This window comes from Coloeus monedula (assembly GCF_965178545.1).
Source record: "Coloeus monedula genome assembly, chromosome: 2".
NCBI lineage: Eukaryota > Metazoa > Chordata > Aves > Passeriformes > Corvidae > Coloeus > Coloeus monedula.
Window position 1 is genome coordinate 60,943,467 of NC_138782.1, and position 21,830 is coordinate 60,965,296.

Consider the following 21,830-nt stretch of genomic DNA (forward strand, 5'->3'; position numbering starts at 1 on the left):
CGGAAGCGGGCCCAAGCGCCAGCCGGACGTTATTGGCGCGCGGGCCGCGCCCCGCCGCGCGGCGACGGACGGGCGGGGCGTGTCGGCCCGCGCGCCCTGGCGGGGCCCGGCGGGCGGTGGGCGGGGCCGCGGCTCGCGCGGCGGAGAGCGGCGCGCCCCCTCCCCCAGGTCAGTGCTGGCGCGCGGCGGCGGCGGGAACCGCCTCGCCCCTCCCGCCGCGGCGGCGGCGGCGGGCGCGCGCGCGGGGCGGGGGAAGGGAGGGGAAGGAGGGCCGGGCCGGCGGCGCTGCGGGTGCTCTTGGCGGCCCCGCGCCCCGGCCGGAGCTGCGGGGGAGCCCGCGCCGGGGCAGGGGAGGGGGGCGAAGCCCCTCCCGGGAGAATCCCGGGGCTGCGGGGCCTGCCGCAACGCCCGCGAGACGGGTGTGGGTGAGCCGAGGCCAGCTCCGATCCTGCCGCGGAGGGGAGGGCCTCGCGACGTTCCTCGCGAGGAGGGCGCAGTTTCGGGGCGAGCACGAGCCCTGCCTGCGGGTGCGAGGGGCGATTTCCAGCCCTGTGCCTCCCCCACCCCAGGTTGCCCCGCCCGCGGCCGGAGCGCGGCGGCTGCCGGGCGGTCCCCCCGCGTTCAGGTGTCGCTGCGCGGGGGTGACGCAGCAGCGGCGGAGGCCGCGGGCCGGGGGTGGCGGGGGCTCTGCCCCCCGCGCCCGCTAGGGGCGCCCGTGAGTCGGGCGGGGCGGGGGCGGTGCTGGCGGGGGCGCTGTGCCCGCGCGGGCGGGGCGGCCTCGCCTTCCGATTGGTTGCCTGGCGGCGCGCTGTGCCCGCCCCCCGCGGCTCGCAGCCAATAGGAGCGGAGCCCTCGATCTCCGGCGCCCTTCCCCCCCGCTTGCCGCAGGGGCGCTCCTGGGGGCGGCGCGGCCGCTGTTTTCCTTGGAGAAAAGGGCAGCAATGCGGAGGCAGGGAAGGGGTGGAGTGTCCCGGCACCCGCTGCTGGCGGGCTTTGGGGGCAGTCTGGAGGCATCCGGACTGCGTGGGCCGGGCAGAGCCGGCGAGCCGGTCTGTGCCGGTCCGGGCCGCCCGCCAGCGGAGCGGGCCCGCCCTATCCGTAAATGTCGGAGGCTGTGCCGCAGCAAGCCAGGCCTCCCGGCCGGGGAGACAACGGGCGTGGCTAAAGTGTGCCGTATGCTGAAGAGACGTTGGAAAATAAATCCTAGTTCCGTGCCTGCTGCTCGGAGGTGGCGCCTCCTGCCCTGTTGTGGTCGCCCTTCGTCCCGCTTTCTTCTCCGATTGCTGTTCCGCTCCTCCTGGCTAGATGCCTCTGGTGCCATGGGTCTGACGCTTAGGCCCCTCGATGGAATTCAGTCTATATGATCTCTCTTTCCTTGTAACTTACTGTAAGCCTGTACAGTTGAAAAATCATTCCTGGCATTACTGATTCGGGGTGAGGTTTTGTTGGCTAGGGAAGCCAACAAAACCATTTTGAGTCTCATTCTGCCACTTATCACACACTGCTGGAGACTTCTCCCCTTGCTCTAGCTCTCCACCACCTGGACTGAAGTTGCTGAGTTTCTGTCAGCTCTTTTTTTATCCAGAGGTAACAGGCCTTTGATAAGGTAAATGTGCCTGACCCTGGACAGGGTCACTTTTTAAATACAGAACAAGTTTAAAATGAAAATAGTCGTTTATCCCAGTAAGTATGCCAATAACAGGCTTCTAAAATAGGCAAAAATGTACGAGTGAAGGCCACATAAAGATATAAAGTCATGCCCAATATCAGTTCAACTAGGTATCCTTGTCAGGATGAAGGGCTTGTTCCACAGCACATACCGTGATTTGCTCTTTAAAGAAAATGTTTATTTCGACTGTTACATTAAAAAGTATTTGTAGTATTGAAGATCCTTCTTCAGTTTTTGAAAAATATTCTGAAATAGGCAGATTTATGAACTAGTCAGCTTAATGACTTTTTGTTAATAACTTGCTGAGGAATGCATTTTGTGTCATAAGGGAAATGTTCTTGATTAAGAAAACCAGGTGAGGACTGTCACTGGGTTTTTTCAGCAAATGAAACACATCCACTGAGGTATTGAGTCTACTGTCTGAATATTTTATTTGATTACCTCACACAACATAGTGTGAAAACAGTAGGTTTGCTCTTAGTTTGAACTACCAGAATAAGGACACTGTTGTGTTTCTGGCTGCACGGATCAGTCTGCAGGCAGGCCTGGTGGTCCCTGTTGCACCAGGATGTACTGGCAGGAGCAAGGCTGTAACTCAGCTTTATTCTCTGTAGTCAGGACAGATGGCTGGGGCTGGATCTGTGCTCGGCTGTACGTGGCACAGCAGCTGGAGCTGATGCTGAGCAGTGTGCATGTTCTGTAGGTGACATTCCCATATAACCATGTAGTAATCTAATTGTTGTTTTTATTTTATATCACAGTGATTCACAGTGTCTGATGTCCTCTTTGAGGCACTGCTCACAAGTAGTGGGGTTACTGAAAGTGCAGGCTGCTGCACAGAATGAGCAGCAGAAGGAAAAGATGCCTGCTTGTACATTGACACAGCATCCAGTTCTATTTTTTCACCACTTGTTGTAAGCACACAGATGTGTTTTGATCTTAGTGTTTCCATAGGTTCAAAAAAATCTTATTCCCACCAATGTCATGTGCTTAGGAGTAGTCACACATGCAAGAGTAGTATGGACAACCTTTTAGATAAGAGAGGAAATAATATTATTTCTTTCCAAAATGTTGATCGATTATTTTGTTTGTTTTAAGTACAGTTCAGAGGGAAGAAATGAGACTGAAACTTCTGCACCTTCAGATGAGATCTTTCCACACTTTAACAATATGCCAGTGCCAAAGCTTTAGCAAAACTGGATGTCTACAGTTAAAGCTGGATAATGGCGTTGAAAGAACAGCTCACAGAACAGCAAAGTCTTGGAATTTGTATGCTCTGGAAACTGCGTTCCCTTGGTTGACAAGTCAACATGTGCAAGTCAAGAATTGCCAATTCCTCCGAGGATTTGTATCCACTTTGGGAAGAAATGTTTATTATCAGAGTGGGGAGGGCTTTTTCTCATCCTGGAGACATTTGGGTGCGACAGTGATGGAAAACTACAGGCTCAAGTCAGAGTGGATCAAAAAGCTTAGGAACACATCGTCAAGATTTTATGCAGTTGTATCAGCTGGTAAAATTGTCTCCAAACCCAGTAACCAGCCAGTTAAGAGGCCACCAAAGGCACCGAGGACCAAGCAGCCATCCAGAACGAACCTGCCACTCTCAGACATGGAGGTAAAGGATGACATTTACATTCTGTGTGACATTAAGGGAGTGCATCACTTTAATTTACATTCAGATTTGGGTTTAGATTAACATTTTAATGAAATTAACATACTTCATTATTTACACTAGTGTGGGACCTTTGCAAATAGAAGCAAGCTTGATAGAAATTGGCATGTCTGGTATTTTGAAGGTAAAATGGAAGTTTACTTGCAATGTGTTAACAAAACTGGAGGGAAGATGAGTGGTTATTATAAAGTGGAAAGGTGAAGTGCATTAAAAATAGTTTTGACCAGTGCTTTCAAATCACATTTACTATTGAGAAACAAAGTCTAGCTTTCAGAATAATTGAACTTTCCCTACATTTCCTTGCTTATCCAGAGCTACCCAGTTTTAAGGCTTCACTCAAACAGAAATAAAAGTGAAAGTAAATAATATAAAGTTTATATTCAGATTAAGTTTCATATGGGAAATGAACGTGCAAGTGTAGCCTGTGTTACCTGAGAAAGATCATTCTTTGTGTAGAAATAGCACCTTGATTATCAGACTCCTAGGGCTATAGAGGAAATGCAGCAACACACTGTTTTAGATACCCTGAGATAGGACGAGGAAGAACAGTGCATATTTGTAGCTATATCTCCTTAAGATAGCTCTTAGCCAAGCCAGGCCTTAAGTATACTTGAGTATAGGATTTCCATGGTGAATCCTGGTGTGAGATGTGTACTGTTCTCAGGCTAAAACAACTGAGTTCCAGGGTGTTGTTAGTTAAATAGTATGATAGGGGGGACTAAAACAAGCCTTGTCCCTTCAGAAATAGCTTCCACGTTGCAAAATATACCTGTTACATAATCTACTGAATGTGAGCAGAGAAAAGTTTTAGTGCTTGCCTTCTCATATCTAAGCTTCTGGTTAATATTCTGTGTGATGACTATGCCTTAGTGTAACATAAAGAGGTAGTTACAGACAATTTAGTTCCCACTCCTATTTTCATATTGCTTCGCAAGAGGAAAGTGAGAAATATTAGTCCTGAAACATCATGTAATGTTTCCAGCTTTTTAGTCATGCTATGACATTACATTCAGAGTTTGATTCTTTTTGGTTTTGGGTGAAGCAGCAACATTCTTGAGGCTTTTAAATGACAGCATAGAATGCAAACAGTTTCTTTGTTTGACATTTTCATATATATGTGCAAGTAACATGCAGTGCTATTTTTACTTTTTTCCATTGTGAAGAAATTGAGAAAATACTGCCTGATACACTGAAATAATAATATACTTCCTGAGGAAGCTTTTGCATGGCAAAATCCTGGGCCAGAAATTATGTAAACTCAGACCTAACAGAAACAGAAACATTTGCTATTTTTTAGTAAATCCAGTGTGGTTTTGTCAGATATTTATTCCAATCTGCAGGGGTGCAGATAAGCTGTCACCATGACTGCAGGCTGACAGTAGTGGAGTCAGCATTTTTTTACCTGTCCTTATAGCTATGTAGTATAGAGAAGTAACTTCTGGAGGTAGCTGATTTCTGGAAGATTAGTAGAAGTAGCACAAATGGAGAATCTTTGAAGGGGTTTTTTTGCAGCATGCCATCAGTTTTTTCTAAATCCTGGTGTCACAAAAAAAGCTGATCTTGCTTTCTGTGCATGTTTGAAGGCAACCAGGTGCCCCCTAGTATTGCAGGCCATAATGCCAAGGCCATTGCCTTGGGGACATCTCCTTCCCAGCTTCTCCTGCCTCTGGAGGAGCTGCAGGCCCAGTCCTGAGGTTCTTGGTTAGAGAACCCTGAGGATCTGTGGTGGTTTCTGTCTGGGAGGGCCTGACAGCTGACACCTTTCTTTTGCAGAGCACTTGGTGAATGAGGTCCTTCCCATCCTCCCCAACACTGGTCTTCATGTGTTTTTACAGGCAGAGTGCTGAGCACCAGCAGTGATAAATCGTTGTACAACCAGTTTTTCAGGATAGATGGAGGAGTTACTTGAAAGCAGTTGGGTGGTTTAGTCAGTCCAGCAGTGAGTGGTACCACTACTTGGTTAATCTTGTACGTAAGGTCTGATGGCAGGAAAAGCCTCTGAGCTAATTCTTAGTGCTATAGTCATCTAGCATAGAAATAGCTTGAAATTCAGGCAAAGACGTAGTATTTACTACACTTTTAGGTGAAGACTGATTCCCCTTCTGGTGATACAAGGACTAAAGCTCATCATGCAGATTTTCTTTCTTAAAAATTTTAGTATGCTTAAAGTGGAAGAGATGGACTACAGAGACTTATGATTCCATGAGCTTGTACAGTCGTTGGGGGCATGATGATACAGAAAATCAGTTGTCAGTGTACTTAGCTGTCCTTAGGAGCAGCCATCCTGTGTGCTGCTCTGAATGGAATCTCAATAACAGTGTAGGCAGAAAGGAGGAGGGTGGTGAGTAGCTCGAGTTCCATTCTAGCACCAGTACAGGTGCTGTATTCTGGGATTTTTGAAGTTTGCAGGTGAAAGTGATGTAGCAGAAAACATGACATTAAGGTTGATAAGCCATTTAACACATCAATTTTAGGATTAGCTGATTCACTGATTAGAGTAGATTTTTTGGCTGTATCTCCACCAACAATCATGGGAATTTAGATATTCAGAGCACCCGTGGACATGTATATTAGGTGTCTTAATCTCAAATTATACCCAAGGCAAATGTTCTCTATCAAACAAGAATTTTGTAAATACTTAAGTGAAACAGTACATTGTAACAAAAAAACCCAAAAACTGAAAGTAGTTCATATTAAAAATGCTATTTCAGGCATGTAGCTTAGCAGAAAAACTTCTGATTGTAACTAAATGAGAAATGTAGCCATTCAAACTAAAATTGCAGCTGTAGGACAGAAAGTTGAAATGAAGAATAGCCCAAGTAATAAACTGTGGGAAGCACAGAGCAGGATAGAGATTTTCAATTGTATACTAACTAGAAGATGAGAGTTTGCTCCCTTAATTCGACAGAAGAATTTCATGGCAGAGTATGTGTACTTACAATAAGAGGTTTTTGGAATAATCTTCAGATTCAGATGCATAATTGGCACTGGCGATTTAGAGATTGAGAACGGATTTATACAGTTGAAATTGTGATAATGAAACTTGCTACTTCAAGGGAACTGAAAATACAGTTCTGTTCCACTGTTAATTCAGCCTTCTAGCACAGTTGTCGGAATACGCCTACAGAGTTGCTCTTTGAATATTAGAATTACTTTGAAAGCTTATTTTCTGCGAGTGGTTGCAGAATTAAGATGATGGGTAAGGAAAGCTTTGGATGTGATAGCAGAATGTGAACATTTAAAAAGAAAAGTTCAGATGTGAGGTGGTGATTCTGATGATTGGTGGTGACAGGCCCCCTGCAGGGAGCAGAGCACCTCTTTAAGCCTTGCTGTTTGACAGTGTATGAGTGCTGCAAGAATGTAACTTGGATTTTAGGTTGAAGTGTATTGTGGGTCTAAATCCCTCCAGATGAGTACAGTTCCTTTGTTCATTTGTTGTTAGTTACATCTCCATTTGTATTAGTTAGAAAAAACTGGGAAGTGACTGATCCACAGTGAGACATTGCTTTCTGGATATTTTCCACTACATTGTACGGAAAAACATTACTGTAGGTCATACATGGTGTCAGAACAAAGAAATATACTTCAAATGAGTACTACAATTTTCAAATCAGTTTATTGTGACTTGATTAATAAGAAAATCTCAAATCTCCTTGCAAGTCAACATAATTTTTCCAGTTGAATAAGGCATTTTAGTTATTTAGGATTGTGGGATATTGGGACAAACTGGCCATTGTGTACTGTTCAGCTGTGGTGTTGGTGGAGATCACACTGTTAGTGCAGGATGCAGCTCAGGGTGGGGAAGGGACGCTGTAGATGTGCAGCACTGCAAGTGGCCCAGAAGGTCAGTGACTTCCTGTGCTGCAGTGGCTCAACCTGGGCAGTAGCTTGGTGCATGGCAGAACATGATGTTTGTGATTGGAGGTTCTGCTTGATAAACAGTCTGGGGTAGTCAGACTTGGTTTATCTTTAAAACACGGATGTTAAAACTGCTATCAGGGATATCTTGCCTCTGGTTTCAGTGGTCAGCCAAGCATGTCATAAGCTGTGTGATGGGAGAGCAGCAGCAAGTGTGGCTCTGCTGTTCAAGTATTTGATTGGCATTCAGGGAAGAAGGGTTTTCACTGTGGCTCTACCACGGAGTTTTTTGGTGCGACTTAGCTCCTGTCTCCTGGTTTGTTCTCAGTGTGTGGTTTGCTTTCCTACTTAACAAGGAGCAAGTAATCTCATTAGTATATGTACAGCAGGTGGGCAGCACGGCAATGATACCACAGAACAGTGCATAAATTAAAACTGTCACTCTTAATAAATTTGAAGCAAACAGTTGTCTTATTAACATTTTGCTTCAGCCTTGCCCTAACTCAAATCTTTATTCCTTTGGCACAGAATCTGATGCAGTGCACAGCCTTTGCAACAGCAGATGAGTATCATCTTGGTAATCTGTGTCATGACCTGACTTCACATGGATATGTTGAAATAACAAGTTTGCCTAGAGGTAGATTTTTGAAACATTAAATGCAATGTTATACCTTGGGAAATAAAATATGGGTGAGGGATATCATTTTTATAACTTTATGTATTCTTATTCTGATAATATCCTGGAATATATCATACTTCCTGTAAAATTATTGCTTTTTTTTAAAGATTCTATTTGCTTAAAAATTCCCACAACAAAACCTTTCAGAATAGCAATATGGGCAGCTCTTGCACTTACCCTGTGATAATTTTTCCCAACATTACAATTACACTAGAAGTATAGAAAAATTACGTGCATGCATGAGAAATAGCTTTGGAAATTGACTGATAGAATTTCTATAGACATCACTAACTGAGAAAATTATGAATATTTTATTTTAATTAATCTTTCAGTAGTGAGGTAGTGCACTACTTCAGCTGTCAAAACAATTTTGTAATTTGAAGTGTTGCATCTTCTTTCTTTATCCACATTTCTATTAATGTAAATTACAGAGCTGGAGAGGAAGGCATGCAAGAGAGAATCTTACTGACTAAGTGAAATTAAAATGATACACACATAAATGCTTAGTTCTAGTAAAGAGAATGTTGTTGATACTTCTTCTTTATTGGGCCAAGTATATTCTAGCAATTGTGGAATGCTTCACTTAGCTAGGCTTTAGCAAAATAATTGGTTCTGGTTTCCATGTAGAGTATCTCGGAAGACTTGGGAAAGTATGGCTTGGAAATAGCTGCAGTATACTACAAAAGAAAAACAAATGGATCTTATTATAGCTTAAGGAGCCTTATGCCCTGGAACAGCTGTGATTTTCATATGTGAGTAGTAGAATGCCTTTCTTCTTCCTTTTGGAAGAGCAAATTATATGAAGCTAGGAGAAGGAGAGGCAGTTCATGGGCATTTTAGTAGGGCTTATCAAAAACCTGTCTGCCTCTCAAATAATAATCTAAGTGCAATAATACTCCAGTAGGTCTCTTGCAAGGACAAGATTTACTGATGATTGTCTTGTTCAGAAAGATGAATATGAAAGACAGTACCCACTAGAATATAGGCTTCATGTTCCTCTGTCGTTTCTTCGTATTAAAACTAACCCTGGTTTCACAGCTTTGGGATAGAAACTTTGTACAACCCCAGCATGACCATGAATTAAATGTTATTGTTGATGGTATTTTACCCTGGCAATGTCGTTTTTGCCAGTTCCTTTTATTTCTTCATGGTGTTTTTGACTCATAATGAGTACTGTTTATCAAAGGTTTGGAGGAAGTAATGATGAAAGGATATTGGATTGTGCCAGCAAATCTGAAGTGTTGTGATGGTTAGCATATGCATGTAGCAGTGGTTGGTTACCAAGCCAAACACTGAATCTTGGAAAATAATTTTTAAAAATATTACCACATAGAAATCTAAATCAGCAGTTATTGTGTGGGTTTGTTACTTTGTAGTGTTTTTCCACAGCATTATTCTTGGTTTTGACCTCTTTAAAAACATTTTAGAGGCAGATCCTGCACCTCCACTTAAAGTAGACCAAATTCTCTTCAATTGTATATGTTTTGGCTGGAGTGGATAAATAAAGATATGGCCAGTATTTGAAAAGGCAAATGAGAAAATATAGACAAATGTTACTTCCATGATGAACTCAAACTTCACACCTAAAACTTGCTCTAGTTGTTCACCCAATGATGTGTTTCTGAACTGAAATAGCAAGTGGAAGAAAAGTCTTTAAGGGCTTATTCAGACCAACCATGTGGTCCCAATTCGGATATTAGCAAAAGTGTATTTTACACTTGGTCACCTCTGTCTGCTGCCTCAGTCTACCTGGCCTCTATGGCTTGAGCAGTAAAGCAGAAGGTAGAATTTGTACACAAGCAGAATTGTCACTTGACTTGTGATTTTCCTGCAAAGACATTTAAATTTTTAAGGCTTAGCTGTTAGGCCCTGCAAAATCTTTGTGAAGTCTCACTTCATAATAGTGGGCTTTACTGGTCTCACTTTATATAGGGGGCTTTACTGGTCTAGCTTCCACTAGTGCTGCAACAAAATGAGTCATGCTGGTTTGAAACAGCATCAGGACTTCTAAAACTTTATCTGTATTAGTGAGTGGCACAGTGGAGAAGATTTGTAGAAGAAAGTTCAAACCCCTGTTTTGAGAACCCAGCAACCACATTTTGTAAGTTTGGGGGAATTCTACTTGGACTAGCTCTGGTCTAATCCTTTGTAACAAATGCCCCATTAGTGGTTGGAGTACCACAGGTGCATTTTTTGGAGCTTCTCTTTCAGTTTAATTTAATGCAAAAACCCTCACTTTTTTTGTACTGTTGTGCAGTGCACATGAGAAGTGTGGTAAAGGAGGGTGGGTGGAAGATTTGTTTCAAAAGCACACTTCTGATGTGCAGGGAAATGCAGGTGTAGGCTCCCCCATCCAGGGGCTATGCTCTTTCAAGTTTCTGACTGGCAGAGCAAAGTCAGCACAATTTGAGTGCAGATTAGTCCCTTAGTATATAGAAAAGAGAAAGCTCTTCCAGGCAAACAGATTTGAACAGTAATTTCTCTGCAACTGCAGCCAACTTCCATAGTTCTCTCACACTGCATGTCCACTTCTGTATTCTGTTCCTGGTTATTTACTACGTCTGCATCAGTTTTCTCTTAAGTATTTTGTTCTTCAAGGCTGCTACATTTCGTTAACTGAAGATTCTGGTGAAGTTCCCAGTAGAGGCTCAGTCGGTCTAGAGTATGGCAGTTCGGAGAAGCAGTGTAGTTTGATACTGTAGTTGTTTCCTGGCAAGCATTTATATCAGAAAAATACAATGTGGGACTGGCAGATGTGTTACTGTGCAACTGTTGAATTATATGCTTACAGCTATCAGCTGTCATGTTCAGAAGTTTAACTAATTATTCAATTTTTTCATTTATTTCAAACAAGATGCTGCAAATGTTTTGGTGGTCAGTACTGAGAAATCTGCAAAAGAAGATGATCCTGGCATGATCTTTTTCTTCAGGTAAGCTATAAATCATGCTCAAAACATTATGGGATTAGTAGTAATGGTGTGAAGGAAGTACTGCAGCTTGCTAAATCATTGTATCATGTTACCTTATGAAACTCAAGGAATAACTGTCCAGCCAGAATGACTAAAAAAAAATCAGAATTATTTAAATGGCTAAAAAACACCTTCTCGTGGTTTTTCATTAAAGTATGGTTAAAAAGCAACTGGTATGTAATTTCTGTGAAGATAGTTTTAAGTTTCTTGATTCACAATGACAAAAATTGCCACTGTACAATTAGACTGTTCCATTAAAATACATTTAAAACAGTATGATTACACTCAGTTTTTCCTTGAATTCGCAGGGAAGGGGCTGTTGTATTTTGGAATGTTGAAGAGAAAAGTGTAAGTAAAGTGAAACTATTGGTTAAAACTGCATAAGCAGGTGTTTTGTCAGTCTCACAAAACTCAGTGTGTTAGGGGTTTGTTTGGAAGATTGATCTTTCCATGAAGGAAAATTCTTCTCCTAATGAGTGCAGGTTCTTACCTGCTGCTGCCCTCAAGTGTGTGGGCTGCTGATACATCACCTTTGCAACTCATACTTAAGACAAAAATATGACACCTTAATCTAGTGAGACTGACAAAAAGAAAATTTTTGCAGCTCTACATCCTGAAAAAGTAGATCAGAAAAATCAACCTGTGAATGATTGTTTGAAAGGCATTAATATAACAGAAAATATGTTAGAAGAAAAGGATCATTCCACTCTATTCCATTTTATGTCAAAACGATTAGAGACTTGTATTTGTTTAACTTTGAAAGAGAAAAAAATCTATAAGCAACTCTTTAATACTGTTCTGTGTTTTTACCAGCTAGCAATTTTCCTGAAGGAAGTTTTTTATTGGTTGGTATAATTATTAAATATGTTGCTGACATATAATATTTTGGTGATCTTTGCTGACCAAGAAGGGTATGCCAGAGGCATATCTGTTTTGATGAATATATTTAAATTTATTTAATGTTTTAAATGTATTTTTATAACTGGTTAAACTGGGATCTAGATACAAAAAGTATTGACCTTATCTGTAGGCAGAGTATGTGAAATTAAATGGTGTCATTAATAGATCATACTGAGATGCATAGAAGTTCACAGGAGGATTTTCATTGGCGTAAATGAAAACAGAGAGCACTTGTTTCCAGACGTGAACAATTTCTGGATCCAAGTTCATTTTTTCTGTTTCAGAACTGAAATGTTCCTGATTTCCTGTCTGTTCTGGGAGGTGTCAGTATATCAGGTGTCCGTACAACAAAAGATACTAGTTCTCCCTTCAAACCTTGCCTCTAGCACACTTAGGATGCTATGGATGTAACTACACTACTGATTCATAAGTATTACTGAAGACCAGCTGACTTAACTCCTGGTGATCTTTGAGTTGGACACCTCAGCCCCTGGAGTACTCAATTCTCCTTTTCTTGTACATGCTTTGTACCTTTGAAAATTTCGTACCTTGTTTTCCTGGTCAATACTAGTAACAGTAGTTGGTCCCTTGCTAGCTTTATTTATAAAAGAGGAGGAAAAATGCTTCTTTCTGCTTATCGAAATCATAGTCAAAGTTTTAACTGCCAAACAACTTGCTCAAACAGAAGAAGTATTTCTGTGGACATGCTTTAATGAACTGAAACAAAAGGAGAAAAACCCCGAACTGGGCTGTAGAACAGAAACTGAAAGTAATTCAGTAAAACAGAGAATGTAGAGTATCACTGCAAATGGACAAAAGTGCTCCAGATTGACTAGTAGGAGAAAAAAAACTTATTTTACATTAAGAGACGCTTAACAGGAGAAGTAACAAATACAGACTGATCACAAAAAAAAATTCAGAATACGAAATACCAGTTTCAAATACCTGAATAGGAAGGTTGTAGAGCAGCTTCCCTACCAAAATAGCTAGGACAAAAAGAAAAACCAGCTTTGAGGTTTTTTTAAAAGGAAATTGTGTGACGTAAGTGCCCATAATAGCAAGAGTTTGCAGCTAGTGACTCGAGAACATCTCTTCTAATTAGTTTCACTGTGTCACAACTAGTCCCTTCTATAAAATTCGGCTGGGCCTAGAAGCAAGCGGGGTTTGCATTGCTGAACTGTCCCTGGACACCACTGGTTGGCTGAGGTGACTGGCCTCAGAACAGACGCTTCCTATGTTTTCATACCCTTTTTTTTGCAAAGACGTGAATTATATGGCAAATCTTAGTCATGCTAATACTGAATTCAGGATTACAAAGGGAGCAGTTGCAGCTGTAGGGTTGAGGGGTTTTTTTTCAGTGAAAAATGTTACTGTGTTACATAGATAGTATCAGCAAAATTCTTGAAAGCAATGAAGAAAGCTAGCAATGCAAAGGAAATCCCTCTTGCAGGTGATCCAGCAGATTTTTTAGAGTACTTAACCTGGAGAATATACTTTATGAAAAAGTTATAGTATACAGTTTTGTACTAAAATATTAACTATGATCTTTTATTTTATAAAGAGAGTGCTTTTTAAGTATGCCTTAGTAGAAGATTGACCTCTTTAAAGAATTTAGGCATCAAAAGTGTATTGTGGTTTTGTGGTTTGGTTTTTTATTGGCTGTTGTGTAGCTAAATGCCTTTTAAAAACTTGTAGGTGAGTGCTTTTTTTAGTTCAGAACTTGTTCTAATTGCAGATGAGGGGAGCCTTGTAGCATATAAAAAGGAACAAGGATGAGAGAGCCTAAATCAGGTGTCAGAGGACAAAGTTTTGTGAGATAAAAAGGCTCTTTCTTCCTGCATCAGATTTTAGTGTGCTGGAGAATAAAAGAGCAAAGAGATTACTTCTGCAAGTAAAATTGCACATTTAACTATTTACAGGGATGAATGTGGCAGTTATAACAATTTTTCCAGATTTTTGTAGTGGTAAAGGATTTCTCTAATATAACTGACCTCTGGTAGCTGAAACAAGACTACTGATTTCAGCAGCAATCAGAAACAAAATTACTGATTTAGCAGCAAACTAGCAATTTTATCAGAAACAACCACCTGATGTACTTATCCTAAAGATTCATTCCCACATTGAGACATCTGCCAAAATCTTGTACAGCTCATTGTTATAATACTGAATACATCCATGTTGTCCTCAATGCTATTGTGGTTAATCTTTACTGTGTTCCATGTGTGCAGATATTAAATGACATTTCAGTTTTCCCAGATTACTTGCAGTTGTTAATAGCCACAAATTCTTCTGAAGCAGTTTCAGAAGTAAACTATGTTATTAATAACTTCATTATTTAGCACACCTCTTCATTGTTATGTAAATAACTTCAGCATAAAGGTTGCATTCATCAGCCTGCTCTATACAAGTTCTTTGCAGAGCGATAATTTACTGCATGGTAACTGTTGCTGCAATTGTCTTCTTCTTAGATGAAGAATATCATGCGAGTGCTAGAGCAGCATGAAATTCAGCCATATGAAGTTGCACTAGTCCATTGGGAGAATGAAGAGCTGAACTATAGAATAGGAGAGTAAGTATCTTCAGGCATTCTGTATATAAAAGCTAATAGACACCTAAAGCTAATTCAAGCAAAAGCAGCTAGTAAAAATATACTTGTCCTTACTTTTTTCCCAAATGAGTAAAATAAATAAAACAGTAAATCTAAGTTGACAAGTGTTGCTGTCTTGGTAAACTTGCAGGTAGTGGCTTTTGCTATTTGCTTATACAATATATCTTGTAAATAAGAAGCTCCCTGCCCACACAACTCTCTGTGTTCTTCAGCAATCCCAAACAGAAACTATGTACCTCACAGCAAAGAAACTTATGAGCATTATTGAGATAAGTCTGATTTTAAAGAAGATGCTCTCTATAAGCTTTCTCTTTGTCCCTGAGGTTCATATACAAAGATGTAATTTTAGCATATACGTCATTTCCTAGGAAAGTTACAACTCGATTATTGGGTAATGATAAACCTGGCAAGTTGTCTTTCCTTGTTAAATAATGTTTTTTCATCATGGAAGGAAAATTATCTCTACAGAAATATTTCACAATGAAAATGATTATATAAATTACCTGTAATTTTCCAACAGCACCTAAAAGCAACCCCTAGACAGGACGCTGTTAATACTAGGAACTGAACTAATGAGGTTGAGCTTATTTTAAGGTAATCTGGTAAGGAGACAGGTGTTTGATTTTTCCTGACCATTTGAAAACTGCATGTACTATTCAGTTGTGTAATTTGTGATTCCTGACATGCTCCATTATGCTTATGCATGTTTCATAGAGATTCATGTGAAAAGTTAAACGAGTCTTTTGTCCTCTTTTCTTTGCTCCTTGCCCCCTATGCAGTAGAGGTTTTAGGGAAAGTAACATTATAGTGGGGAGGGAGTAAGGTTGGTAAGAGTGACAGTGGAAAATGAAAACAGAAAGATAACAGAAGAGCTAAAGAGCAGGAGAGAGGCCAGCATCCTGCTCTGAATTATCTGTGTGTATGCAGTAATGCTGTAGTTACCATCACAGCTTGCGGCACTTGCATTTACACCTAGAAAATTTGGTCATAATATTAGTCTTAAATTGAGGAACTAATTTTCAGTGATTGTTGTGATTGTTGTCAGGTTGAACATGAGTAAAATGGAAGGATGAGTATGACACCCATACAGATATGGCATGCCTTATCTAAATAAACAACCAGCCTTTCTTGCATTGTCAATTATTCTTTAAATGTTCCTAAGCTTGTGGCTCCGTCAGTGAAGATGCTTCAATCTTGTCTTAACAGAGGTCAGTCAAAGCTCCATAAAGGACAAATCTTGTTAAATTCTGAGCTGGATAGTGATGAAGTTGTTCTGCAGAAATTTGCCTTTTCAAATGCTCTTTGTCTTTCCGGTAAGTTAATATTGTTCCTACTATGTAGTCTGTGCTACAGATTTTGTGAAATGTCATTATAAGTGGGACTTGTACAGTCACAGGCTGGAAAAGACTTGGTATCTGGTTAGACAAACTGTGTAAGGAGTGTGCTTCAGTGAGAGGATTTGTTTTCAATGCTTTTACTGTGTTTTTTGTAAATTGGAATTGCCTTATTCAATGTAAATCGTTCTAAAGCTGAACAAAGCACATTAACAAGCATGCTTTGCAAAAGATACACGTTCTACTGAGCATCCTGTTCCCCACCCTTCAGAACTATCCTACGATAACAATGAGTGTAGAGTTCAGTATTAGGAACTTCTCAGTAATCTTGGGTAATTCATACTGACGACATTTCCTCTGACAGAAGAAGCTAGATGCCAGCTAAAGTGATAAAGAGCAGCTATTCCCAGCTGGGGAGGTGTATCAGTATACACATATCTGGACCAGAGTCAAAATAAAGTTTTCCAGGCTTATTAGCCATGGTAGCAGACAGTGGGAGGCACTGGGAAGAAGTCAGGCTTACCAGTCGTGCTGCTGCTTCAGGAAATAACACCTGTCTGCTGCTTCAGACCTTGAATGATGTAGGAAGTGGGAGTTAGGAACTAGCAGCAGTAAGGCTGTCCTCAGAAAGGCCTTTAACGGAAGTCTGTCTGGTCTGCCTACCACTACTGTCTTTAGGGTAAATTCCAGGATTCCAGTAGTATTTTGGGGAAGTCCACCTTTATGCAGGAGAGAAACAGAATGCACATTTTTGAAGTGCTACACCATTTGATCAAGGAGTACAGTGTAACTAAATGGTTCCTGAAGGAAGAGGAAGGAAGAGCTGTTGAGAAAAAAGCATATTGTTTTCTATAGTTTTCCTATACATAAAGTCACTGTATGGAAGAATAATGCCACCTAAAAGGGAGCAAGGGATTTTTTCTCAAGAGATTATGTTCAGTAAAAATAAAGGATGCAAGTATAGTCCCTAGTCAAATTTATGACACAGCAGAGACCAACCTCTGTCAAGTAACAGGTGACAGATTAAATGCTTACTGGCTTTTCTTTTCTTTCAGGGGCTAAATTTAAAGTCATTTAAGTCAGTGGCTTGGATTAGGCCTCTGTATTCAAAAGATGAGTGTGCAAAATGCTCAGCATTGGGTTCACTGTCAGTGTCCTAACCAGATGATACTATTGCCACAAGAGTTCATTTTGACAATTAAATCTTCCCTAATTATTTTTTCTGTTTGAATGGGGTTAATTTTTGATCTGTTGCAACTTCATTCTTGACTAAAGAACAAGGCCCAAGTTATATTATCATCTTGTAGAAACAGGTTCAAGCTGAGGCATGGTAGAATTTGTGTTGCCACTGCCAGTGCTGAACTCAGGCTTCCAGAGAACAGAAGTTAGTATCTTCAGTAACAGTACACTCACCTAAAAACAAAACGGGAGATTGCTCAAGTTTGACTTGAGCTTCAACAGGAACTGGTGGTGTGTCTATGCCAGCTAACTCTGTGGTTGGAGCACTGTGCATCCATACTGGACAAATGGAGAATGAGAGCTGTGCAGGACACTAGAAATGCAGTGGAGGCTCTTGAGGTACCATATGAAGTCAGCCTGACACCAGCATAGCTCATTTTCTCCAGTCTCCTTGGAATGTAATTTGCAGAGGGCTCATACATCCAGTAGAGCACTTGGACACACAGCTTCTGAGCTGAAGCAAAAACTCTCCAGGATATAAACTAATCGCTTGGAGAAGAAAGCTGCGCTCAAAGTGCAGCTGGTTCTGTGTGCAGAGCTGTGTCAGTGCCCAGCCCAGATTTGTCCACTGATACATGAATAGTGATAATATAATACAAACTGTAACTTGCTTCAAATGTCTGTAAGCATCGACATGTCCTGAAGCAGCCTGTTGGCAGATTTAAAGTTAAAATTACTTGAAAGCATATGTACCTCTCACAGTCAGCTTTCTCATCTCTGTGTTGCAGTAAAGCTGGCTATTTGGGAATCATTACTGGATAACTTTGTGGAATCTATCCAGTCAATTCCTGAGGTGAGTGAGGTCTTGTTTGTAACTCTCCCCTCCTTTTCTCCTGTGTTTTGTAAAAGACCAGTGCATATGTAGCTGTAGGGAAAAAGCAATTGAATGTTCAACACATTTGATGGTAAATCCATCAATGTAGAGCAGCTCAGAACACCTGCAAAGTGGTCAGACAATAAATCATCAACCTTTAAAGGGTTGGGAGTGGGGTTCTGCATTGTCATGATGTTTCCCATGTTGTGGCACTGTCACCTGCTACTGGTGAATGTATGTGTAACGGGACAAGCAGCATTTAAAAACCTGGCCAAACACACTGTGTGGTAACTTGGGCTGAAAACAATGTGCCTTGACTTGAATATAATGAAGAGTTTGAGTGAATTACTTAAAAGTTTTTCATGAGACTTAATTACTGTACAAAGCCCATATGATGTTGTATATAAAAATGAAATTTGTAGGGTTCAAAAGAGAAAGTGCTGGGTTTATTACTTCTATGTGAAGGAAATAAATGGTAATATACATTGATTGTTGTAAGGAGAAAGTCTATTAAAAGGCTAAGTAGCGACAAGGTAAAAGAACACTGTCATGACCTAAAAATAGTAGGAAGGAAAAACATGGTCTCTTGTTCAGGAAATCATTTATAGAAAATTCCCCAGTATTTTTTGTAGATACTGATGACATACTCAGTGATTTATTGAAACACCTGGATGAACCAGTTGCTTGGTACTCTTAGAAAGCTAGAGAAGCAAGGCACTAAGCAAACAAAACTAAAATGTTAATAAGTACAGTATGCATTTAGATTTTAACACACTTCAGGCTGTAAAGTTCTGGACTTCTTAATTACTAGTACATGTTTCTTGATCAAGTAGCAAAGAATTTACTTTTCAGATTCTAAAGTCTCGAAGGAAGGTAAAACTCTCTCATGCAGATGTGATGCAGAAAATTGGAGAACTCTTCGCACTAAGGTAATTTTTGGTTACACCCAAGACATTGTATTACATGGAACTTAAAAATCATGTTGTGCATGATACAAAGAGCAGAATACACACTAAGTATAAAGCAGGGTGAGATGGGGTGGAAGAATTCCTTCAGCCTTCTTTTGACCGGAGTCTGTGTGCTGTTTACATTAGTCAGAGGACCCCGTGGCTCACCACTCACACTGGCATTTCAACTACAGGCATTAGGCAGGCAGTGTATCATAAATGGCCAAATTCCACACCCTTTTCCCTTCCTGAGTCCAGCAACACATCTCTTAACTAGCAATTACAGCAGATACTACAGCGCATAAAGGATACCAGGGGAAAGACAACTAGGTAGAACTGTTAGCTACAGCCTAGAGTTGGTAAAAATCTTCTGTGAGTTCTGGTCTTGCCTTGACTTAGTCAGAAACCTCTGCAAAATTACTGGATTTAACATATTTTCCTCCCTCAGGTGAAATTTGGCCATTGACAATACAGACCATTACACACTCAAAAAAAACCCCACAAAAAACCAAAAAAAACCAACAACAACCAAACAAAAAACAACAAAAAACCCCACCAAAATCTCCAAGGTAAAATTAAAAAAAAATTCCTATTTCAAACACTAGGACTTACATCCTTACTTGAAGAACTGATCAGTAATCAACAATGATGTTCCAAGTATCCAAAGGTTTATGTTAGCAGTATGTTGAAGGCAGGAGATTTTAGCTTTTAGCCTTTATGATACTTAGACCATAGTCTGATTCTGAGGGGTGTGCTATGTTCACACATCCAGTATGCACTACCAGTCACATTTAGGAGTTCTGAATTGTTATTTTGTGTACTGCTAGCATAGTCAGGGACCTCTCTGCAGGTATCAAAAATTAAGGCAGGTGACAGGTTGAGGAGGCGGTGTTGCCATAAGGCAAAAAGTCATTTGTTCAGAACAGTTCCACAGTAGAGTATTCCCAGGAAGGTTTCAGGAGATTTGATCAATTTTAAACAATTGCTCCAAATGTATTTTTACTATGAAAGGAAATTCTTTTCATATTTTATGTAGCATTACAGGAAAATTTTCTTATTTCATTTAACTGCCATGTAAATATTTGCTCCTATATTCACCAAGATGAAGCCTGAACTACAGTAGTACCCATTCTTTTTAGACACCGTATAAATCTGAGCTCAGACCTGCTAATAACACCTGACTTCTACTGGGATAGAGAAAAACTGGAAGAGCTTTATGACAAGACTTGCCAGTTTCTCAACATTAATCGCAGAGTTAAGGTGAGTGTCATATTGTTGAGAGAATTTTTCATGCTCAGATCAGTTGTCTTTGGCTCAGCAGGGTCACAGATCGCTCTGTGAATGTGCTTTAACTGCAGAAACTGAATAAAAAATAAGATTTTGTACACTTTCCCCTTTTCCATGTGTTCTTAGCCCACTCGCACCTTTACCCAATTTAGGTTAACCTGCCTCACATGAATGAACTGCTTATCTCCTGAGCCACTAAATTAGGCTTTAAATAGTTAGAAGAACTGAGAAGTGGAATTCACATCAGTTCCTGAAGGGTGACATAATGTTTACTGCTGGACAAGAATAAGAAGCACAAAAACTACCTCTCCTGATTGTACAGAAAGCATAAATATTTGAGGCATTCCAGAAAGCTGCATCTTCTTTTGCTTGTGACTGTTCTCATGAGTAGGTATCCCCCAGAAGCACCTCAATACCTGTAGATGCATATCCAAATTTATATTCTTTTGGGGAAGCTATTGAAATAACAGGTTCATTTATACTGAAGCTTCTGTTGCTTGTGCATGTTGCCTTACAGAATTTTCTGTTCTTATTTGCAGAGGTGTTAACCCCTTTCTAGTTCTGTGGAGTGTGTTTCCCTATTTAGTGATCTGATTCCATTTTGGGAGTCCAGATTTGTGATGTTTGTAATTGCTTGCAGGTAATGAATGAAAAGCTCCAGCACTGCATGGAGCTGACAGACCTGATGCGGAATCACCTGAATGAAAAGCACACACTACGCCTTGAGTGGATGATAGTAATACTCATCACCATAGAGGTTGGTGGGGCTTCTTTCCAATATTAAGAATGTAATAATAAGTGCAATTTCTATATTTCGATGATTTGGGAATAATTTTATTAATGTGATGTACATGGGGATTAGTATTTCTTTGCAATTTCCAAACTGCAGCTACAGTTATTTTTCAGATTATCTGATTTAGAGTGTAAGCTGGTTTAAAGATTTCTAAATAAAATAAAAATTCTTATCAATGTGTTTGCTGTTCCACAGGTTCTGTTTGAACTTGCAAGGGTAGTTTTCTGATGGCAGAACAAACTCAGGAAGAAGAAAACAGACAAAACAATAGAGAACAGAAGGCTTAGAAAATTCCGATCATATGCTTCTGGAGAATCATGAAATTGTGTTTCTTGATAAATCTCTAAATCTTCTATTCAAATAAAAAAAAATTAAAAATCAGTCTGTGAACATTATTCCCTAACACTACTGGAATGGTTAGAGAGGTCTTAACCTATGGATGAATCCCATCTGTGCTGAATGTATTTGGTGAAGGAGTCTACTGCTTTCTCCCCTAGCAGTTAAAATGATGCTGAATACTTTCCTACTTTGTGTATTTCTGATTGATGATGTTTTCCCTCATTTTCACCAGCTCCCTCTTGGGCAGCTACCACACTGTCCCAAGCTTGGAGATGGCACTACTGTTTGTTCTCCTGGCATGATTTTAATATATGTTGCAGATATATTTAATGTTATGTTCCACCCCATCAGAAAGTGGTGTTTACATACTTGTACAGGAATACATTTGTTGAGATGTAGTACTATTTATATTTTTTTACATTTAGTATTCATATGGAAGGAGAATGAGTTATCTCTGAGGTCACAGGGACCTGTGGCAAAATGGTAAACTAAGATTCACAGGATTTCTCTGTGCACCTTATCATGCTATCTGATTTTCATCAGTGTAAGTTGCAGGGAGTGAGTTAGCATAGGGGAAGATGTCTTAATCATCCTCTAAGGTAAAAGTTTCTTCTCTTTTATTTTTAATCTATTCCTAGTCCACAGTGTTACTTACTCAGGAGAGGATGAATGGATTTTTTTCCCTAGCAACTTCTTTTTCTAAGTGTATTTTCAGAAACTGC

The 21,830-nt window shown here is 40.5% G+C and overlaps 1 protein-coding gene across 2 annotated transcripts; it reads left to right on the plus strand.

Annotated features, from left to right (window-relative positions):
- Positions 1-53: 53 nt before the first annotated feature.
- Positions 54-21,150, plus strand: RMND1 (required for meiotic nuclear division 1 homolog). 2 transcript variants are annotated; one of them, XM_082277196.1, is made up of 12 exons: positions 54-168; positions 2,773-3,284; positions 7,728-7,836; positions 10,733-10,808; positions 11,156-11,195; positions 14,216-14,316; positions 15,562-15,668; positions 17,657-17,721; positions 18,595-18,671; positions 19,829-19,949; positions 20,617-20,733; positions 20,965-21,150. In XM_082277196.1, exons 2-12 carry the CDS (start codon positions 2,787-2,789, stop codon positions 20,995-20,997), a joined length of 1,344 nt encoding a protein of 447 aa, XP_082133322.1. In that variant the 5' UTR covers positions 54-168; positions 2,773-2,786; the 3' UTR covers positions 20,998-21,150. The 2 variants fall into 2 exon arrangements, with proteins under 2 accessions (XP_082133322.1, XP_082133323.1); XM_082277197.1 differs by having other exon boundaries at positions 60-168; positions 2,768-3,284.
- The last annotated feature ends 680 nt before the right edge of the window (positions 21,151-21,830 follow it).

Coding starts and splice junctions, on each gene's coding strand:
- RMND1 (XM_082277196.1), top strand. CDS start 2,787: ATGAGACTGAAACTTCTGCACCTTCAGATGAGATCTTTCCACACTTTA. Junction 14,317..15,561: donor CTGAACTATAGAATAGGAGA/GTAAGTATCTTC, acceptor TTGTCTTAACAG/AGGTCAGTCAAAGCTCCATA. Junction 18,672..19,828: donor GGAGAACTCTTCGCACTAAG/GTAATTTTTGGT, acceptor CATTCTTTTTAG/ACACCGTATAAATCTGAGCT.